Raw genomic sequence first — 21222 nt, 5'->3', positions numbered from 1 at the left:
ATGTTGTGATCCTACAATTGCACTCCAGGGAAGAAAAACATATTAAGTGGAATATATTGCGGATGAGCGCGGCTCTTGGATCCATGGTTTCTCCGTGCGCTTGTCAACCTCTGTTGTGATTTGAGCAAGCTGTCTTGTCATTCGCTAAACGGGAAGAACGTGTTGCTTTTTCCTTATTTAGCCATCTAAGCAAGGGAACGGTGTCACTGTTTAATTCAACAACGTTTATTAATCTGTCCCAGGTTGTTACTTTGTGGGGGTCATTCAGCTTGCTCATGTTCCGGTTAGGGAAATGCGCTGTTGCGTCTGTTAGGCACAGCTGGTTTAGTCAGACTTGACAACCCAGGTTTTTTTTAGCTGGCATTTGTCGCTGGCAGAAGCGGATCTTCGGCTTGTAGACTGCAGCAGAAAACGTATCGGGGGCCGATTTATCTGACGGCTCTCGATTGACCATAGAACCCCGATTCAGCGACCGCCCCCTTCCTCGAGTGCTGGATGGGGGGCAAGCAGAGCACAGCGGGGCGGCCCCGGGGAGCTTTTCCTGGCGTGTCAACGGATGATAGCGCAGTGCCTCCCACGGCCCATTTCGGGCACTACCGGTCGGGCGGCACTATGGGTCTACGGAGCCGCTCTGTCAGCTCCGTTGCTGGGATGGGCATAGATCACAGCGCTGCAGTGCCGTTTGGATTTTACAATGACCGAGGAACTGGGGACTCAGACAGAGCTGGCGGGGGTTCGGGGTCGAATGCTGCTCATGGAAACGGCTACCAAGAACCGGGCGGCGGTCACCCGACGGACGGCATGCTTTATCTAGGATCTCGGGGGTCACTGGCTGATACCTTGCCCCTGCACATAGCGCCCCGGTGGTTCAGCGCTCATAGCGGTAAGTGCAGCTTTCCGACTGCAAAAAACAGAACCACCTTCGGCACAGCACAAGATCATGACTTTAAATTGTACATGTGTTTAAAAACGGAATGCGAACTTAGGCTATAGACTGAATTTTGTTGTCAACTCTAGACGGGCGAGACATAGGTGCAGACACTCGGAGCGTGAAGGTGTGCAGGTCTTCTTGAAGTTCATAAAGAACCATGAGTGATGATAAACTACACCCTCACTCATCATGCAGGGTTAACGGTATCATAGTGTACAGTCCTCGTGCCCTTTGAAGTGTGTTGTCTGGAAGAAGTCGTGAATCGAAGAAACTGTGTTGCCAAATCTGGCTGAGGCAATTAGCTGGTGATTAGTGAGCAATGGCGTCATTGTTATCCATTGACCTCAGACCACAGCACAAGGCGTCTCATGGGACTGATTTTGGCTGGCCCAAGCCTAGTCTAGAAGCCCTTTTTAACACAGCGTGAAAGCGGGTAGCCTACAACTTATATTCAGCCCCCTATGGTCTAAAACCGATCTCCTCTCTTTAACTAGTGGACACTGCTGAGGCACAATATCCACGGAAGCACTCGTATAGAAACATAGTAATTTAGGTAGATTACTGACGGCAGATTACATTGAACAATTTTAGGCTGTAGAGTGGTATGAGTAAAGATCCAAAGATTGCAACTACCGAGGCACGATAATATTACAGTGTGTTTGTATACCAGCTTAGAAACTAATTTATAAGCTATATTTAAGCCCATGACAGTTTAAAAAAAAAAAAAAAACCCACAATGATAATTTATCGCCATCGGCCTCATGCTAGGAAGGAATATGTCCTATATGAGGGACCGATACGATGATGTAACATTCAGTATGCGCTGGAGACATGAGACATTCGTTCAGTGTTTAATGTTAAGTGTGTTCAGCTAATTTGCTTGCTGTGTTGACATAGCATCATCTTCTAGTTGCTCCAAGTTATTAATGGAAAAGAAACAGCCACCTGGCCACAGGAATTTATAATAAGCGCACACCAGATTGGTCAGTATGGTAGACTGTTTGCTTTTGATAAGCTTACCAGGGTGTTAAGAAACAAACAAAAGCATTGATTTGGATGTTACCACAAGTCACTTTATTGTTAAGCTAATACAAGAAGTAAGGTAGATAACGTATTATTATATTAGAAATCTTTTTTTCATAAATAAAGCCCCATGCTTCATAATCTGAGGATGTGTCTGGCCTCATGTTACTATTGGAATTGTGTTCCTTGATTAACATTAGTATGTGCAGGAAAAAAAACTCCATATATGCATTATATGGTGTTTTCATTTACTGTTACAATTAATATGCCCCTCTGTTACAATTTTACTGACTATAGGTTGTATGAATGTAACATCAGACTGTGTGTACTTTGGTTTAAATTGTATCTGGCTCGATTAATTTATGAACGTAACTGAAGCTGTTTGAAAATTTCATACTGCTAGGCTAAATATTTTCTGAGTAAATGAGCAAAATCCAACATCTGTTTCATTTATACCAACTCTCCCCTACATCCCTAGTTACAACATTTTCTTTGGCAATGTGATCTGTTGTATATGAAAACTGTTATTATGTTGTTCTTTGGTTATTGTGGAGGACTGCCAGGAGGTACAACATTGTGTAACAATTTTTGGCCTTTCTGTATTGGTAACTGATTACTCATGTTTAGAGGCCTCTCTTCCTTCAGTCAGTAACTAGTGAGAAACAGTTGTTCTTATTATTCCATGTTCCTAGGTTCTCATCTTACATTTGCTAGTGGATAAATTGTTATGTGGCCTAACTGAAGGGCTCTGATTGGGTGGGACAGTTGCAGCAGAGCTCTGATTGGGTGTGGACAGTTGCAGCAGCGCTCTGATTGGGTGGGACAGTTGCAGCAGAGCTCTGATTGGGTGGGACAGTTGCAGCAGAGCTCTAATTGGGTGGGACAGTTGCAGCAGAGCTCTGATTGGGTGGGGACGGTTGCAGCAGAGCTCTGATTGGGTGGGGACAGTTGCAGCAGGGCTCTGATTGGGTGTGGACAGTTGCAGCAGCGCTCTGATTGGGTGGGACAGTTGCAGCAGAGCTCTGATTGGGTGTGGACAGTTGCAGCAGCGCTCTGATTGGGTGGGACAGTTGCAGCAGAGCTCTGATTGGGTGTGGACAGTTGCAGCAGGGCTCTGATTGGGTGGGACAGGTGCAGCAGGGCTCTGATTGGGTGGGACAGGTGCAGCAGGGCTCTGATTGGGTGGGGACAGTTGCAGCAGAGCTCTAATTGGGTGGGACAGGTGCAGTTGTGGCAGTTTTCATTGTGTCCATGAAAAGTGACTGCTCCCTTGCGTACATGACTCTGAGAGATTCCTTTATGTCACAGTCCAGCTCAGACAAAACCAGAGTAGTTACAAGACTGCAACCTATGCCTCACTCATTATTCTTGCATGTTCTTCCCTTATAGACAACCTGAAATGTTTCTTTCATATTACAAAATGACAACATCAGCTTTCATGACTAACCTCTAAAGTGTTTGAATTAAAGGTTAAATATGACATATTGATATCCACATTGCACATTGATGCCCTTTCACAACTCTGAAATCAACATGGATATCATAATACTATCCACTCATCTGTAACACTTAGTGGAGGGTCAAAGTTGTTCAAAGTTAGAATTTTTATTGTGGACGGGGTATTCCATCAAACCATTATAGTGCTTTTTCACATTGGGTGACAACTTCAAGCAGGAGTTCATTTTTTTCAGTAAGTTAAAAACTATTAGCCAATTATTTTAGTGACTGGCAATCATTTGATTATGTGTAAGCACTGACTGAAGATGACACTAAAATTTCTAATTTCTTGAACTGAAAGGAAGAGTGCCACTTTTTGAATGTTCAACCATATTTATCATTCAAATATAGCAATTTTAGCTTTTTTCCTCTTCTGACATTGAGGAGGACATTGAATTTTATAATACTTCTTTCTTCAATTGGGGAAGCTCGTTTCAATCTGGTCATTGAAACTGCAGTGCCCCACCAACCATTTTGACGCCGGTTAGACATCTAATCAACATTGGTCATGGAGGTCAATATGATGTTGATTAGTGTGGCAGAAGTTTACGTTTTTTTGATGTTGGTAATTCTATGAGTAAAAAACACTGATTGATCGTAGGTAGAAAAGTGGTCACGTCATGCCTCAGTGTTGATAAGCCTTTTAGTTGTGACGCAGGTCTTCAAATTGTCTGGGGGGTGAAGTGCGTAGTTTCACTTGCGGTGGAGCTAATTTCTGTGTAATCATCGTGATACTACGGTGATGCAAATAGATGTTGCCATATTGCTATGTATGAGTCAAACTATGGGTCACAACATCCATTTGAAAGTTTGCTGTGCTATGTATCTGAGTGACATGACAGAATTTCTTCTGAGTGGAATTAATCTAGATAAGGCAACAGAGCAAGTTAAAACACAAACCAAGCGTGCATACACCCTCCAGTAATTATTATTGGTTAGTGTATTGCTACTGAATATGTACAACAACTTACAGTGTACGGTATTACTAGTGAATGAATTGGTGACAGTCATTTGTAGACAGAGTCTCAACTTAAGTTAACTAACATTGCAGTAAGACTGCTCCTAAGAAAAGTCACTCTTGGGTGAAAGATGAAGTCTTGTACCTGCAGTAAAATGTCATATGAAATAAGGCAATAAATTTAAATATGACTCACATACTGTAAGAAAAAGTTCAGACAGGAAACGCAGTGCCATGTTCCCTTGTCTGGTTGTGTTCTGTAGGCAAGGGCAAACTAAATGACTTGAGGAAATGTAGTTATAGCTTTCACTGAGTATATAACGTACACCGCATTAAAAACAGAACACAGAAAGGAGTCCCAAGGTGATTTTTAGCTTGCTGGTTCGTTTCAAGACTATAGAGGGGGAAAAAGATACACTCCATTAAAATGAGCAAAATCATATTTATATTATCATTCATAAGTAATATTCACAATCATCATCAAGAATTTTAAATTAAGCATGGGTGCTTAATTTTAATTGAGCCTCCATAAATATTAAATATATAAATATTGCATTGCTTGCTTGGAAAATTATTATTGATGTTAATATAGTAATATTATATCATATACAATGCAAATTAATTTAAATGCTCCATGATATGTAAGCACATTTATAAAAACAATACAAATAATAATGTACTGCAAAACCACTTCAAATGAACATTCTCCAGTTTTCTGTGAAGCGTTTCTGCTTTAAAAGTAAAGTCTCCAAATTAAAATACACCTTATTAGGAATGAAAAGCAGGGGATCGTTATGTATTTTTGTTATCCATAAATGGACCAAGTTTTGTAAACACAAGAGTAGCATTCACTGTGCAGTCTTTCCAAGGTTGTAAAATTTTATGCAGAATATGAATTTAAGTGGATTTAACTTCCTGTAAGGTGTTTCTTTTGCATTATTGGATTATTATTGTTTGTGCAAGTAGTTTCAAATACATTATCGAAAAGGTACTTAAACTGTTGAACCGTGCAACTAAAGGTACCATTAATCTTTATATTCCAACTACTGCTATTTAAAGTTGGAGTTAATATTCTAATCTTGTCCTTTTTTTTTTTTTTTAATTAAGCTTGTGCTGCATGTGCACCTCAGTGTCACGTGTTTCAGACTTTTGTATTTTCCTTTTGCATTAGTGTTTTACACTACCACTGTACATTTCCTTGCTGTGACGGTCCTCAGTGAATCCAGCCCATGGAGACTCATCGGGGAAAGACTAGAATGTACTGCTTCTTGTTTTGCATTGTATTTTCTGCTGACGTCATTTCGAGAGTGATGCTAATGCTAGTTCAGCTGAGTGAAGGTCAGTGTGTAACTGCGAGCTGGGGTATAACTTCATCGGCAAATATAAATAAAAGGTAGGCTAACAGAAAAGTAAAGCAACAAGATAATCTTATGGTATATTAGCTTAATATCGGTTTTGTTGCAAGGTAGTTAATGTTGGTATTATCTACCTTACAAGATGTTCTTGTGTCAGCTTCAAAAACTGGTCATTGGTCGTTGGCCATTTTAATATTGGAAGTCCTTGTTTTTGCCCAGTCATTGTTTTTGTATGATCTCTACCTTGGGGAGAGAATGGAAAAGGAAAGGAAAGTCTGCAGGGACAGGTAGTTCCCTCTTGTCGCACCTGCCACAATTGATATGTAGGGCTTACCGTGTATTGGAATCAGTTCTACCACGGCTGTTGATGTGATCGACCTCCTTGTATACTGAACAGTCTATGTATAACTGGCACTGTGTGTAATGGGCCAGACTGTACCGAATATCTGCCTGATCATCAATGTTGGAGGCATGCAGGTTTTTAACAGTGAGGTACAGTAACTAGGGCAGGAAAGCAGCAAGTGCTTCTGGGACTTAGCCTTCCCCAGCTTGCAGCAGTTACATTGCCTGTTTCCTGGGTAGGCATGTCCTCCTATGCCAACAGCTTTCTATCGCAGATCTGCCATCACCGAGTCTGGACTCCATTATTGTGGGTCAGCATCTCTTACACTGACTAATGACTCGGCCAGGATGTCAGGGTAAGGGTCAGCTTCATTTTCAATCCAGTCAATTAAAAAAAAATGTATATATAAAACAGGTTTGTTAAATTTCCCCAAAAATATAAAAAGTACTTTTGCTACTGTCTGTAGATGGTAGACTAATACAAACACACAGAGGACAATGGATTCTATACCCTGGTTTTTTATCCCCAGATAATAGAATATCAGCTGTGATTTTGCTTGTATTACACGTGTTCTGAATGCCACCTGGGGAATTAAACTAAAATAGTTTTTTACAGCAGAAATCAACAGAGTGGGCAGTGTTTGAAAGTCCAGCGGCGCAAAGACCTGTGGGTGTATAATAGAATTTTTGTCAAACTAGATGACCTTCATAGGCGTGTATTTTGCACATTTTTTTATTGACATGCCGTTCTTTCTTCACATCTTTTTGATCACGGCGTGAGGACAGCCTGTTCTCCCTCGAGGGACTTGCCCGTATCGACTGGTCTCAGTGGCTGGGCTCTGTGCTCACAGGGTCTATGCCTTGCAAGTGCTTCTTTAAACAGATACTGGGGCCAAATAATCAGCCCCGGACGGTGTACTTTCTGATAGCATTTGACTGTTTTTGTGAAGCTCACTCCTGGCAGTTAAGCTTCTGCAGCACGATTCCCAGGGCCTGCAAGTGGCAGATCTTTGTTCAGAGATCTTGGAATATACTGATATCATGTGTGTAAAGGTATATATCGTTGAAAGTATTTTTTCAGTAATTTTCTGCTGAACTTCAACCTCTCCTTTAAACTCGGCATATTCCTCTCTGTAAACACACAGCATTCTCAGTCTTTGTCAGGGATAATGATTTCTTTAGAGTATGATGTCATTCAAAGCACAGCTCTGCACGGCACCGAGGTTTCGTGCAGTAGCACTATGTAAATGTTTTCTAATTAAAAATTATTTACAGATTTAGGATCCCCGTTCTTCAGGCTGGCTGGATGCTGGTGAGCATAGGCACTGAATATTCCAACTTTACATTTCAGAGTTTTCATGCTCCACATTAAGATCTCCAGTCTAGTGATGAATGAAATAAACCACAAAGATGATTTAACCGAATTCTGCGATGGAAATCATCCCTTATTGTAAATCGTGATCATTTTTTATGATTACTTTTTGCATAAGAGCATCATATGTGTCATATTCAGTGTGTTGTCTATTTAGTTATTCCTTCTTGGCCCTTATTTGATGTTGGGGGCGACATAGCTCAGGAGGTAAGAGCGGTTGTCTGGTAGTCGGAGGGTTGCCGGTTCAATCCCCCGCCCTGAGCGTGTCGAAGTGTCCCTGAGCAAAACACCTAATCCTTAATTGCTCTGGTGAATGCAAGGCATCAATTGTAAAGCGCTTTGGATAAAAGCGCTATATAAATGCAATCCATTTACCATTTACCATTATTTTTGAAGCAAATGAAACCTGTTGGATTTAATTTAGCCCAGGGCCAGCTGGGCTCTGTGGAGGTTCAGAATAGCAGACTGTGATTGGATTTGTGTGTTTGGGGCAGGGCGTGCTTGGCTTGGTGGATGGCTGGCAACCCAAGGTTCTCTCTGTGGGGCATTTCACAGAAAACGATGACTTCTTCCTCATTCTGGTGCTCAGAGTCACAGAGGTGTTCCCGCTGGGTGAGATGTGGGATGAGGTGTGTGTTTAACAACTGAGAACAGACCATGGTGAGCTGGCCATGGATGGTGTTGATGGTGCGAGTGTGGAAGCCGGGTGGAGAGGATGGTTTTTGAGGTTCGTTCCACTATCAGTGATGGTAGGGCTGCCTAAGGTGACAGTTCATATCTGGAAAGTGGGCTATCGGGGGTGGGGGTGAGGCAGATGAAGTGGGAATGGTCTGTGATGGAGGGAGTGGGAGTGGGCTGTAGGGGGCGGGGACAGTGGGAGTGGTCTGTGATGTTTCTTGCTGTATGCTGGGCTCTCTCTCTCAGTCCAGTTAACTCCTCCTCCAGCTGTTTAAATGAAGCCCTGTGCTCACTTGTGTGAAACATTGTGCCAGACATCTCCTTGTTGATTCTTTCTCTGTCTCTCTCTCCCTCCCCACCTTGTCAATAAACAGAGAGAGAGAGACCATGAGAGCAAGGTGAGAGGAAGGATAAGAGATAAGACACGACAGTGTTCCCGCCACCTTCCACGGTGATTGACAGCTGTCTGACTTTCCAGAAAAAAGTGCAGAGCCCTTGATGGCGGCTCCCACCATGCCCCTCTTTATCTGGGTTGTTTGTGTTCCAGGGGACAGATTGAGCGAGTCTGACTGCAGAGCTCTCTGTGATTTAGTAGAGCCGACTGTTTAATCTCTGTGAGCAAGGAGGCAGTGAGCCGAGAGAACATCATACCGCTCACTTTCCCACAGTTTCCCAAGGCTCCCCACTGTACCACACTGCGTCCCAGTGCACATTACTCCTCAGAACAGGAAGCTAGGCCCCAGCACGGTAGACTGTCATACTCCACTAGAACTGACTACAGTGTACCGCACTACGCTCCCTGCCTTTGCCAAGGAATGTACCTGGCTCACAAATGCAGCACTAGCTTGCACTTCTGGGGAACATATAGTTGCTGTTATGAAAGCTCTATCCTCTCTTTCTTGTTCCGTTGTTTCCATGGGAATGGCTGCTCTTTCCCGTAAAGATTGGCGTGATGTCATTGAGACACTTGCCTTGAGCTTCTTCCAAGAAGTGGAACAACCAGAACTCGGCTCAGCGTTCTCGTGTAGTCTCCAAAGGAAAGGGCAGGTACAGACTCACACACACAGGCAGGCTCGCACACACTCACACACACACGGAGTCAGATCAGAGCTAATGCTGCTGTTAGCAGTCTAATTGAAAATGGAGACAGTAAGCAGGAATGTCATTGACTTGTCAACCTGGAATGGCTGGATTTAAATTCATTGCCTTGGTTATGCGGGCACTCTGACAGGCCAAGAGAGAGGGCAGGGCTGCTGTCTCGTGTTATTTCTTTCTGTGGCAGACGCTCCTATCCAGAGCACGCTAATGGAAACAGCCAATACAGTAAGTGCAGAAAGAAGCAAAAGACTATTGCTTATTGTAGCATCGTAGCATGCTACAATTACTAAACTCATATATCAGTGACAACATCTACGATATGTGCTAGACTCTAACTAAATACTACAGTGAGGGAGTGTCACTTAGTACACTGGAAAAGTAAGTTGGCTGGAAACTCTGCTGGAACAGTGAGTGCAGGAGGGAGGTTATGAAAATGAGGTCCTTCAGGCGAAAAGAGGCGGCACATGTCAGACGAAAGATTTGAATTCTGGCGAGATTAGAAGTTGCATTGGGTTTCATGTTGTGAGCCTTGAAAATAAAGGCCATTTGCTTCGATGGAGGATCTCGGAAAAAGTGGAGGGGTTTAGCAAAGCATATCAATGCTACAGCACTAGTTCTCTGTAGAAACTCTGCTGTAGGGTCTCTGCGCTGCAGTGCTGATCTGTTCTTTAGTTTGGTCCTGAATGCTGTTTGTGGAGCAGCCTATTCATGCGTGTAGCCAGGGTGTGGTTTACAAACTACAAACTAATCTAATGGATGAAAGCTAGGAGAACTAGTAACAGAAATGTGTTAATAGAATTAACAAAAACATATGTATGGTTGTGTGTACTGAGGCCCACAAATCCATACATTCATTAGTGTGAAAACTGGGGGTCAATCACAAGTCAAGTATGGTTCTACCAAAAATATTTTTCAAATTATGTTTAAAGTTTTGAAAGGCTTCAATGGCCATACTACAGAATGCAATTTTTCACTAATTTCTTAGCAGGGTTTAAACCTGCTAAGTGTCCTAATTTATATCGACATGCAAATGAGTATATTGTAGCACGTAAAATTTCTCAATTTAGCTAAACTGGTGTTTGAAACTGATAGATAATGTGCACCTAGATCACAGTACAGTATAGTAATAATATTACAGTTAAATTACGGTAAAGAATAGCGCTTCACTGGTCTGCTAGTTCTTGTCAGCTCTAGAAACATTGAAGAGCAGGTTCATTTGGGGTTTTTTGGTGCAAAATTGATAAAAGCAAATTATATTCAAAAAAATTTCCATAGTAGTTCCCAACATAATAATAATATTGGACAAACTGGTTTATGGGGCTGTATTGTGTTTTTTATTAGGCTATATTGTCCAAACCTAATATCAGATTATTCTGCCACACTTCAGAAAATCCACTTATTCTGTTTCATGGAAGGCTGAGAAACAGGCCCTTCCATTCTGAACTGTGCGTGTGCGAGCCGTTTGTCTGCTTTAAATTGTGTATTATGTGCCTTGGGGAATTGGGGCAGACTACAGCTGTGATGAATAATGTATAGAACACAGACGGGAGAACCAGTAGTCTTCCCGAAGGAAGTGTGTCGGTCATATGAAGGAGCTCACTGAGACCCATTCAGCTGGAGAACTACAACAAAATGAAAATATTCAACATCCTATGCAGAACACCACATATCTTGCCTTTGAAGACACCATAGTGGAGGAAGTGTTTGCTGCTTGGTGTGTATTCTGTGTGTTGGCTAGTATGTGGTCAGTGTGCACAGTTGGTCAGTGTGTAGCTGTGTGTGGTCGAGAGCAGTCTTCTTGGTTGGTGAGCAGCTTTGACAGGACTTAATGGAAAACTTCTGCAGTGCAATGTTATTGTGTGATTCAGTGTTATTAGGTGAGGCAATGTTCGATGCACTGTGGGTAATGGAGTGTGGATGATGTGTTAGTGAGGCGGTGTCGCTTTTGCATTGTAGGCAATGCAGTGTGGACACTTTTGTGTGGGTGATAGAGCTGTGTGTACAGAATTATGGGTAATATAGTTAAAGTAGAAGTCTGTTGTTGGAAATAATAAATAATAAAATATAAACAATAGGGAAAGGATATCCAGTAATACCATATTCCATAGTATATAAAGCAACTTCTGTGTTATTTTTCAATTCTATCCAAACCGTACACAATTTTAGAGTGCATGTAAGCATGGCTGCTGTTTACAAACATGACAACAGCCCAAGCAATGTTCTGAGATCAAGATGGTAGCCTAAGATTTAGCTTCCCAAAAATGCAATAGCAGTATGTGGCAGGCAGCACATTGGCATTGTGTCACATTATGAAAGAATGCCTACATTTTAAATATGGCATAATTAGCTGACTTTGGTAAAGGCAAAGGAAGGCGTCATTTCAAATCATAACGCAGATTTCCATGTTTATCATGCTTTCTGCACAACACCAAAATAAATGTATAGTTTGTCAATAAAGCAAGTAAAGCAAGTTTATGAGTTTCATTGTTTGTTCCTTTGACACTTAGGGTGTTCCCATAGTAAGTCCTTGACCTTTTATCCTGCATCATTCACTGATACACAGTTTGAAATAAAAATATAACCACGTAATTGTCATTTTTTGTACAATAAGCATTCATATCTATGTGAATAATTTGATATGCATAGGGCCACTGACACACCCCTTGCCATGCTAGAAGGTGTTTCAGTGGAAACCATGCTAAACAGCAGCTGCAATATGCAATTTACTTCAATTGAGAAATAACAATAAGTAGTTAACTGAGAAGTTTATGTAGCTGGCGATCTATATGGAGAGATTTTGGTCAGGATTAAATGGATGGAACTAAAAAGAAACAAGCCTTTTGATTGCATTCAACTATTTAGACGGTGCGCTGTTTGAAAGGTGCACGGCATTTGGGAAAAAAAAACTGTTTTATGTGTGGTGTCTGGTGTGGTCTGCCAGACAGAAAGGATGGGTGACCGGGGACTCTGATCATTTTAAGGGCCCCGCTGTGGCACACGCATTGCCTACTGATGACAGATCTGCGCCAGCTATCCTCCGAGCCGTCCCTACAATCTTCCAAATTGCCTTAAGGTCCCCCTTTGCCAAATTACTGTACCCATAGGATGATGCATCTAGTTAATAAACTCTGTTGTGCGTCACAAGCATCTCGCAGCTCCTACCAAATCTTTTTAGGCACCATAGAAACCGAAGGCTTCTGTGTCTTCATTACAGTGGCCTCGGTGCTATGTGAGCACCTAAAATTGGTTGAAATATAAACACTCCCAAATTTGAAAGGGTACTACCTCACCAGCTACACGATCGATGCTAACAGGATGGCGGCTGGCTCCGTGCCTTGTAAAGCTTACAGTCATTTCTTTGGTCTTGCTGACATTAAAAGTAAGATTATCAGCACTCCACCCCATCAAGCCACTCACGCCTTTCCGATACTCAGTCTCTTCATCATGCCGTAAGCTTATTAAACCAGTCACGCTGGTACCATCTGAAAATTTAATAATATGGCTGTTGGTATATTTAGCTTCACAGTCATGGGTAAAAAGAGAGTTTAAAAGTGGACTAAGCACGAAGCCATGGGCAGCACTGCTGTTTAGAACCAAAGAAGAAGAAGCAGTGTTTCCAATTTTAACCACTTGTGTCCTATTTGTTAAAAAGTCTAAAATCAATTTGCCAGTGTTAACATACCAGTAGGGTTGTTGGTATATTTAGCTTCACGGTCATGGGTAAAGAAAGAGTATGAAATCGGACAAAGCACAAAACTGTGGGGCACCCTGGTATTAAGAACCAAAGAAGAAGAAAAGCTTCCAATTTTCGCCACGTGTCCTATTTGTTGAACTGCCTCTGGGCAGCATTTGAAACACTTCCTTAGATGTCGTTGGCAGCGGTAGGACAGTAGTCCCTTTAAAATGTGTGGGAGCACGTCTTGTGATATATTAAAAATGTCGGTTGAGCCAGGTTGTAGTTGATCTGAGGGAACCCTGTGGACGTTGCATGGGACTCCGTCCAGGCCGGCTGCTTTACAAGCTTTCAGACTGAAAGATGTTTCTCACATCGGCCTGGGAGACCTCAGGCACAGTGTCCTCGCAATGTCTCTGATGTGCTCGCAGTGTCTCTGATGTGCTTCACACTGTTCTCCGTCCACTGCCGACTCACCGCTGCTTCTTGCTGGTTCAGTCTGCTGAGCCAGAGCATCGTGGTATGTTGTTTGATATCAGAATGTTTGATATCTAACCTGTACATCGCACATCGTCTCTCTGGGTTCACTTCCAGGGCCATGGAGTCAAACCCTCTCGCGTGACACACGTCCATGCAAAGCTCTCTCACCTTCTCTCCACACCCACCCCTGTTTTGCCCTCGCTCTTCCCTCCCTCTCTCCCTCTCTGTCTCCCTGAGGAACAGCTGGAAATAGCAGTCATGGGAGAACTGGGTCAGGCACTGTGGTGGTGGTGGTGGAGGGGGGATTGCCGTGTTCAGTCTTTCCCTCACTCTCTTTTCTCTCTGATTCTCTCTCCCTCACTGTTTGTCACTCGCCTTTCTTTCCTTCTCCGTCTTTCTCTCTTCCTCTCTCCCCCTCTCCTCTTAAAGGTGGTCATTTTAATTTAATTTGAATAGTAGCAAATAAAGCTAATGTTTTGGATGTAAGGGAACTGAGCTTTGAGGAATTAGGCTAAATGTTTCTCTGTGGTCATGCCCTGTTTCACAAGACTGGCTGTGACTTTGCCCGAAGCTTGATGATCCCGGTTTGTGCTGTGCGACTGTGTCATAGTGCGTACTGTATCAAAAGTCATGTCTAACAGAGTTCAGTGAAGCCAGTAGGTTTAATATGTGTCCAGTTCTAGATATTATTTAACGCTTAACATTTAAACTATGGTTTAAAATTTTGTATCCATTAAGTAACAATGCTAAAAGGGGTGAAGGAAGCTCTAAAATAAAGAAATCAGGTCAATGACACAGTGCAGAGTACCTGATCAGCCTTGTGCCGTGTAGCCAGTGACTTCTTCAGACATAGAGTATAAAGGAAATAACTGATTGTTAATGAATAGTGGACTGCCCCTTGTGGAGGACACTTTCAGCCTAAAACAGTTCATCCAGTTCTCACTTGATCACAACATCCCATATTGGAATTACTTTCTGTTATGAAATGTACCTGTCCCATAAACATGCATTGTAGACATTATAGACATGTTCTGATCTGTCTTTGTTCTCATAATTTGCAAACTAATTTTCTGCAGGCAGTTTGTCAGCCAGCTAAGCCTGCCCACATCCTCCACACCTACTATACCACACAGTCGTCTGGATTCAAACAACAGGTGGCCTTTGACTGCCAATAAAGTGCTAGTTTTCTCTCCGCCAGCGCAGATTTGCAAGTCTAGAAGTCACCAAAATGAACTTGCCAATCAAAAATTATGGTTGTAGTTGGGGACTGTGGTACAGTGGAGGTTTAGTTGGAGATGCTTTTGCTGCTGAAGGTGTGACTGATGCTTGTGTTACTGTGGAGGGTGTAGTTAAGGAAATGTGATACAGCAGAAGGTATAGACAGTACAATCGATATACCAGTCTTTGAAATTCAATGAATAGACTCCTTACACACCTGCCTTAGCATTCAGAAAAAAACTTACATACATGCAAGTATACTCTCTTCTCTGTTCTCTTTCTCACACATACAGAAAATCCACTGGTGGTTAGGCAGCCTCTCTCCTCTCATTGCAGGGTTTAAGTGTCCTCTCTGTTCCAAATCCGTGGCGTCCAATGAGATGGAGGTTCACTTCATCATGTGTCTGAGCAAGCCCCGCCTCTCCTACAATGGTGAGCATCCAAACATGTGTCTGTGTTCACTTTGATCTTCATTCCACACCAAATAAGGTACGCACAGTTGAGAGCACTTCCATCAGGAGGAAATGTTTGTGTTTGGTTCAATATTTTCTGCTTCCCAGGGTATCATCCCTGGTGACTGTGCTTAGAGTGCTGTTTCTAAAGCTGGGATTTCAAACTCCGGTCCTGGAGGACAAATGGTCCCGTGGCTTTCTTTCAGTCAACAGCTAATTTAGGCCTTGGAAACAAGGTGTGGACTCCTTGTTTTTCCCGTCAGTGACAAATTAAGCTCTTGAGTACCGAAACGCACCACAAGTTTGTTTGTGCATTTGAGATCACCGTTCCAAGGTGACCGCTCTCTGCTTTTGTGTTGTTGTGTAAAACTCATGTTCTGTTGCTGAGTTGAATATCTGTGCCACGTCTTATCACTGATTTTTATTTATTTGTTTATTTATGCTGTGTTTAGTTGTACTGCTCTATAGCAGGGGTCTCAAACTCCTGTCCTGGAGTACCGTAGTTACTGCTGGTTTTGTGGCTTGCTTTTAATCAGCAGCCAAATTAGGTTCCCGGACTCCTTAACCAATCAGTGACTTAAATTAAGCACTTAAGTGCAGGAGCACATTCAAAACCAGCAGACACAGAGGCCCTGCAGGATATGGGGCGACATAGCTCAGGAGGTAAGACCGATTGTCTGGCAGTCGGAGGGTTGGCGGTTCAAACCCCACCCTGGGCGTGTCGAAGTGTCCTTGAGCAAGACACCTAACCCCTAACCCCTAACTGCTCTGGCGAATGAGAGGCATCAATTGTAAAGCGCTTTGGATAAAAGCGCTATATAAATTCAGTCCATTTACCATTTGAGGTTGAGATCCCTGCTCTGTAGTGTTGTACTAATACACTCTCTTTTGCATTACATTGAGTCGTTTTGTACTTCTTACTTTAATGGCATCAGTTTTAAAACGAGCAAATCACAAAAGCATTGCATTGCAAGTGCACAGTGCCCTGGATGCTGAGCGCTGCAGAAGACCCCAGGGACGGTTCTGCTCAGTACAGCTCCATCTGCTTTTAGTCACATTGACCGTGTCACAACGCAGAAAATGCACCGCAGAAACCGCTGAGTGAAAACCCTGATGCGCGCTTACGCTGTGTTGACGTGGCGCGCTGTGTCGCTGTGTGTAGTGGCGCTCGCGTTCCCACGCCGCGCGCCGTCCTGCTCAAGCTCTCTCGCTGGTTCCCGTAGACGACGTGCTGGCGAGGGACGCCGGTGAGTGCGTGATCTGTCTGGAGGACCTGCAGCAGGGAGACACCATCGCCAGACTGCCCTGCCTCTGCATCTACCACAAAAGGCAAGAGAGCGGCCGCCTCTCCCGCCAGCCCTGGAACCCGGGCTCTGGCCCTGGATGCTTCCCTTTCACGCAGTCTACCTTTGTGTGCGGCCACATGCAGTATATCTGTAAGAGAGAGACTTAGCTAGGTGAATTAGCTGCTGGGTGGCTCATTCGGTTACAGCATCAGGCTGTGGTGCATGGATGAGCTCCATGGTCTTGGATCGAATCCGGACTGTGCCAGTGCCAACTGTGGCCAGTGGCTCCATTGGTGACATGTAATCTTTGTACTGGGTAATGGAGGGTTCCATTGGATAGAATCTGTGTTTCCTCATTATCTTGTGACCCCTGCTGCTTGGTCAGGTGCCTGCAGACTACATGTGTTAATGCCAACTATGAAAGGTCTTCCTCTGACTCCTTACTATGCAAGCTTAACTGTAGTCTGCGGTGTGAAAAGAAGCAGCGGGTGACACCATGTGTTTCGGAGGTGAACTATGGATGTGAACGCTCTCCTGAATCGGTTGAGGGGTTAACACATGAACACAGATAATTCTACCTTCCGAATTATAAAAATAATATGTTAGGTTTAGTTGATATGTAATCTGTACATGCTGTAGGAATAGCAGCTATTTTTCAGAGAACGAGACCAGCTGTTCTTGATTAATTCAGGACTGTGGATCCACCAGGATTTACTGCTTCTTCTTTTGCTCTGGATTGATTGGTTTTTCTAATGTTTTAATTTGTTTCTTTTTTCCCCCAGTGCACTTGAGCTATATAGTGAACTAATAAATCTCACTCTGACTGAATAAATGTACAGGAAGAGCAAAGCTGGAGTAAGATGTGTAGTACGTGACCTAGGGATGTGATCTGTTTTAACTGGTTAACTGATGAGTGGTCATGTAAAACAATAGGAATATTGTTTAATAGTACACTCAGTGCTAAAATGAGGGGAATTTAAGTGCATGATACTTGAAATGGGACCAAACGTCTTTACAAAATGTTTTGCCAGCAGTGAAAGAAAAGAAGTCCCCCTTAATTGTCTGGTTTAATTAAGGAATAAAAATTATATTTTTATATTATGCATAACTAGACCAGACAGTTATTTCTAGAATGTCTTATTGAGTATTGCTAAGTTCATAATAGACCTAATAGCCTAGATTAGGATTCCATCATATGTCTTCTGTGAGGCACAGTTATATTCTTCAAAATGGCATTCATGTGCCATAGTGACTTTGCATGTGGACCAGAATTAATGTTCTCTAAAGGTGGAGTAAGGTATACAGTTCATATAGTATGTGAATATGTTGTATAATGCGTGTTCCAGAGGAGTGAAGTATTTTTGTCTCTGCAGCTGTATAGACTCCTGGTTTGAGATCAATCGATCCTGTCCTGAACACCCCTCTGACTGAACCATGGATAGCTCTCTGCAGGCATGTACACACTCACGCACACGCACACGCACACATACAGAGAAACACATGCACACGCACACATACAGAGAAACACGCGCACACGCACACATACAGAGAAGCATGCGCACATTAGGGCTGGGCAATATGGACAAAATCAAATATCACAATATTTTTGACCAAATACCTCGAGAGGTACCTCGACAGCTAGAACAGTCAGGTAAGTTCAGAAAATTACTTCACTTTACTGTAATGCTGCCTTTAAAACCAGGAAAAGACAACACTTATGCCATATCACGATATTACGATATACAAACACCCAGACGATATGTAGTCTCATATCACGATATCGATATAATATCGATGTATTGCCCAGCCCTAGCGCACATGTACACACACATACAGAGAAATGTGCACACATGCACACACAGAGAAACGCACATGCACACACACATACAGAGAAATGTGCGCACATGCACACACAGAAACGCACATGCACACACACATACAGAGAAATGTGCACACATGCACACACAGAAACGCACATGCACGCACATACAGAGAAATGTGCGCACATGCACACGCAGAGAAACGCACATGCACACACACATACAGAGAAATGTGTGCACATGCACACACAGAAACGCACATGCACACACACATACAGAGAAATGTGCGCACATGCACACACAGAGAAACGCACATGCGCACACACACACACAGAAATGTGCACACATCCACACGCAGAGAAACGCACATGCACACACACATACAGAGAAATGTGCGCACATGCACACACAGGGAAACGCACATGCACACACACATACAGAGAAATGTGCGCAGATGCTCACACAGAGAAATGCACATGCACACACACATACAGAGAAATGTGCGCACATGCACACACACATACAGAGAAATGTGCGCACATGCACACACAGGGAAACGCACATGCACACACACATACAGAGAAATGTGCACACATGCACACACAGAGAAACGCACATGCACACACACATACAGAGAAATGTGCGCACATGCACACACACAGAAACGCACATGCACACACACATACAGAGAAATGTGCACACATGCACACACAGAGAAACGCACATGCACACACACATACAGAGAAATGTGCGCACATGCACACACAGAGAAACGCACATGCACACACACACACAGAGAAATGTGCACACATGCACACACAGAGAAACGCACACACACACAGAGAAATGTGCACACATGCTCACACAGAGGGAAACGCACATGCACACATACAGAGAGCCGTACGTGCACACACACACACGCATACAGAAACACACACACACAAACACACAGATACACAAACACACATACAAAATCACACGCGCACACAGGTGCACCCACGTGCACGCACACACGAACTCACGCACACACATTCACTTATACATACACATAAATGCGTGCACACGTATCGTCCATATTTTTTATTTTATCTTCTATATTTCTATCAGCTAGTGAGATGTTTGAAATGGTGGCAATATTCTGCTGACTGGAACCCAGCCACACAATGATGTGCTGTCCTGTGGAGCTGCTGGCGGCAATGGAATGATCAGGAATAAACTTACGGACTGGATGCTACAGTGTACTACAATATATCTGACCCTTACTTCCCCCTCTCTCTTCCTTTCTCTTCCCCTTCTATCAGGGCACTTAATGGACCTATCTTGGACATCCAGACACTGAAATAACCAAAAATTGTCCAACAAACCAATTAACCGATCAATCAATAAAAACAGATACAGAGCAAAATGAACCAAATGAATTAGCATCAAAACACACTGACACCTCAGCAGGATCCAGGGCAACCCCTCCCAACCTGTTCCAGACTGCTTTCTGCTGATTCCCCATCCCCGCCCTCCTGCTCTCTCCAGAACCTAGACTTTACCCCCCATGGTCCACCCCCTCCCTGCACCGAGAGCCATCATACAGAGGAAGAGGATGAAGAGGTGGGACTGCAGGAGCCTTCGCGGTTGGCTGAGAGTTGGCAGCAGGTTCCATTTCCTGTCTGAAGCTGCGACTTCCTGATCATGGAAGCACGTCACATAAGATGGAGTTACTTGTATATAGATTGGGGGTAGGGGTTGAAGTGGTGGTCCATGCTTGTGCGTGCGTGTGTGTGTGTGTGTCTGTGTGTGTGTGTGTGTGCGTGTCTAAATGGGCCTGTGCTGGGAGGGACGGGGAGATCTCTCATTTTCTCTGACTACGTGAATATTAAACGCATGCAATGCTGTGAAGCAATTAGAGGTCAAAGGTCAGAAGTCAGTCTGGGGGCACTGCTGTCTGGTGGTCTGTTTTTGAAATGTTTACAGATATGTTTTGTCCTTTCCCTGTATGTGTGTGTATGTATGTATGTATGTATGTGTGCGTACGTTTGTGTATTTTTGAGTATTTCTTTTTTTTTGCGCTGATGTTTACAATTCATTGAAATTAAAAGCAAATTGACAAGCACTATTTTCTCTCTCGCCTTCCATGTCCTTCTGGGTAATTCTGTAATTAAATGTGAGATACGACTCTACTCTCTGTGCTTATAACATGTGTATGTATGAATCTGAGGGAGCTTGAGAGCTGTCTGTATGTGTAGGTGTTGTTCAGGATGGCATAATTGTTCATTTGAAGTGAGTGTCAGGGCCTTCAGGGTGAAATAGCCCACAGTCAGCATTCATTGCAAATGAAGGCACTTGACTCATCAAAGTGGGAAATGGTCTGAAAATGATCAATTCAATAAATTATCCAGAACCACCTGCTCTCTCGCATAGCCTACCTACAGCTAGGGAGACCCTGTCTTCACTTTTTACTTTAACGTCATTTTAATATCTGCTGTATTTTTATTTTTTTCTCAAAAGTGAATAGACACCTATGGGTGAGACAAGCCATGATATATTATGTGCAATCTGTGGGTGGAACATTAACAATATTGCATTAGAATAAACAAATTGAAACATTGTGTTATGCTACTCATTCTTACAGATTACAATGGATGGTGGAAATGTAAAATAGCTATGTATAGATAACAGAATGCGTTCAATACATATTCTTCCATTTATGTATCACAGACTAGCAACTAACTCCGGTTAAACCTTATGTCGAAAATTTGTGTTCTTACCGTGAATTGGCCACTTGGGAGCGCAGTTTTAAATGGAAGTTAAGCACAACTAGTCAGACAAGATTGGCTGCTGAAACCGAGGTGAGCAAACAAGCTTATCTGTTCAGTTTAACTGTCAAAAGGCACAGCTGAATGAAAATAACAAGAATGCATATTCCTACAAGCATCTCCGACACAGTCCCCTCCTCTCTGCCTAACAAATGAGGCCCCCAAGCAGTGAGTGAATCATCTTGCCTAACCTGTTTCCACCCTGATATTTTATGTAAAAAAAACAAAGAAA

At 43.1% G+C, this 21222-nt stretch overlaps 1 protein-coding gene across 1 annotated transcript; it reads left to right on the top strand.

Moving 5' to 3' along the window:
* The first annotated feature begins 262 nt into the window (after window positions 1-262).
* On the top strand, window positions 263-20783 carry LOC118228007 (E3 ubiquitin-protein ligase znrf1-like). Its single transcript, XM_035419170.1, has 5 exons — window positions 263-883; window positions 14962-15057; window positions 16301-16406; window positions 17737-17815; window positions 19485-20783. Exons 1-4 carry the CDS (start codon window positions 496-498, stop codon window positions 17792-17794), a joined length of 648 nt encoding a protein of 215 aa, XP_035275061.1. The 5' UTR covers window positions 263-495; the 3' UTR covers window positions 17795-17815; window positions 19485-20783.
* Window positions 20784-21222: the final 439 nt, after the last annotated feature.

This window comes from Anguilla anguilla, chromosome 5 (assembly GCF_013347855.1).
Source record: "Anguilla anguilla isolate fAngAng1 chromosome 5, fAngAng1.pri, whole genome shotgun sequence".
NCBI lineage: Eukaryota > Metazoa > Chordata > Actinopteri > Anguilliformes > Anguillidae > Anguilla > Anguilla anguilla.
The sequence above is the reverse complement of the archived record's forward strand: the minus strand, read 5'-3'. Positions and strand labels throughout refer to the sequence as shown.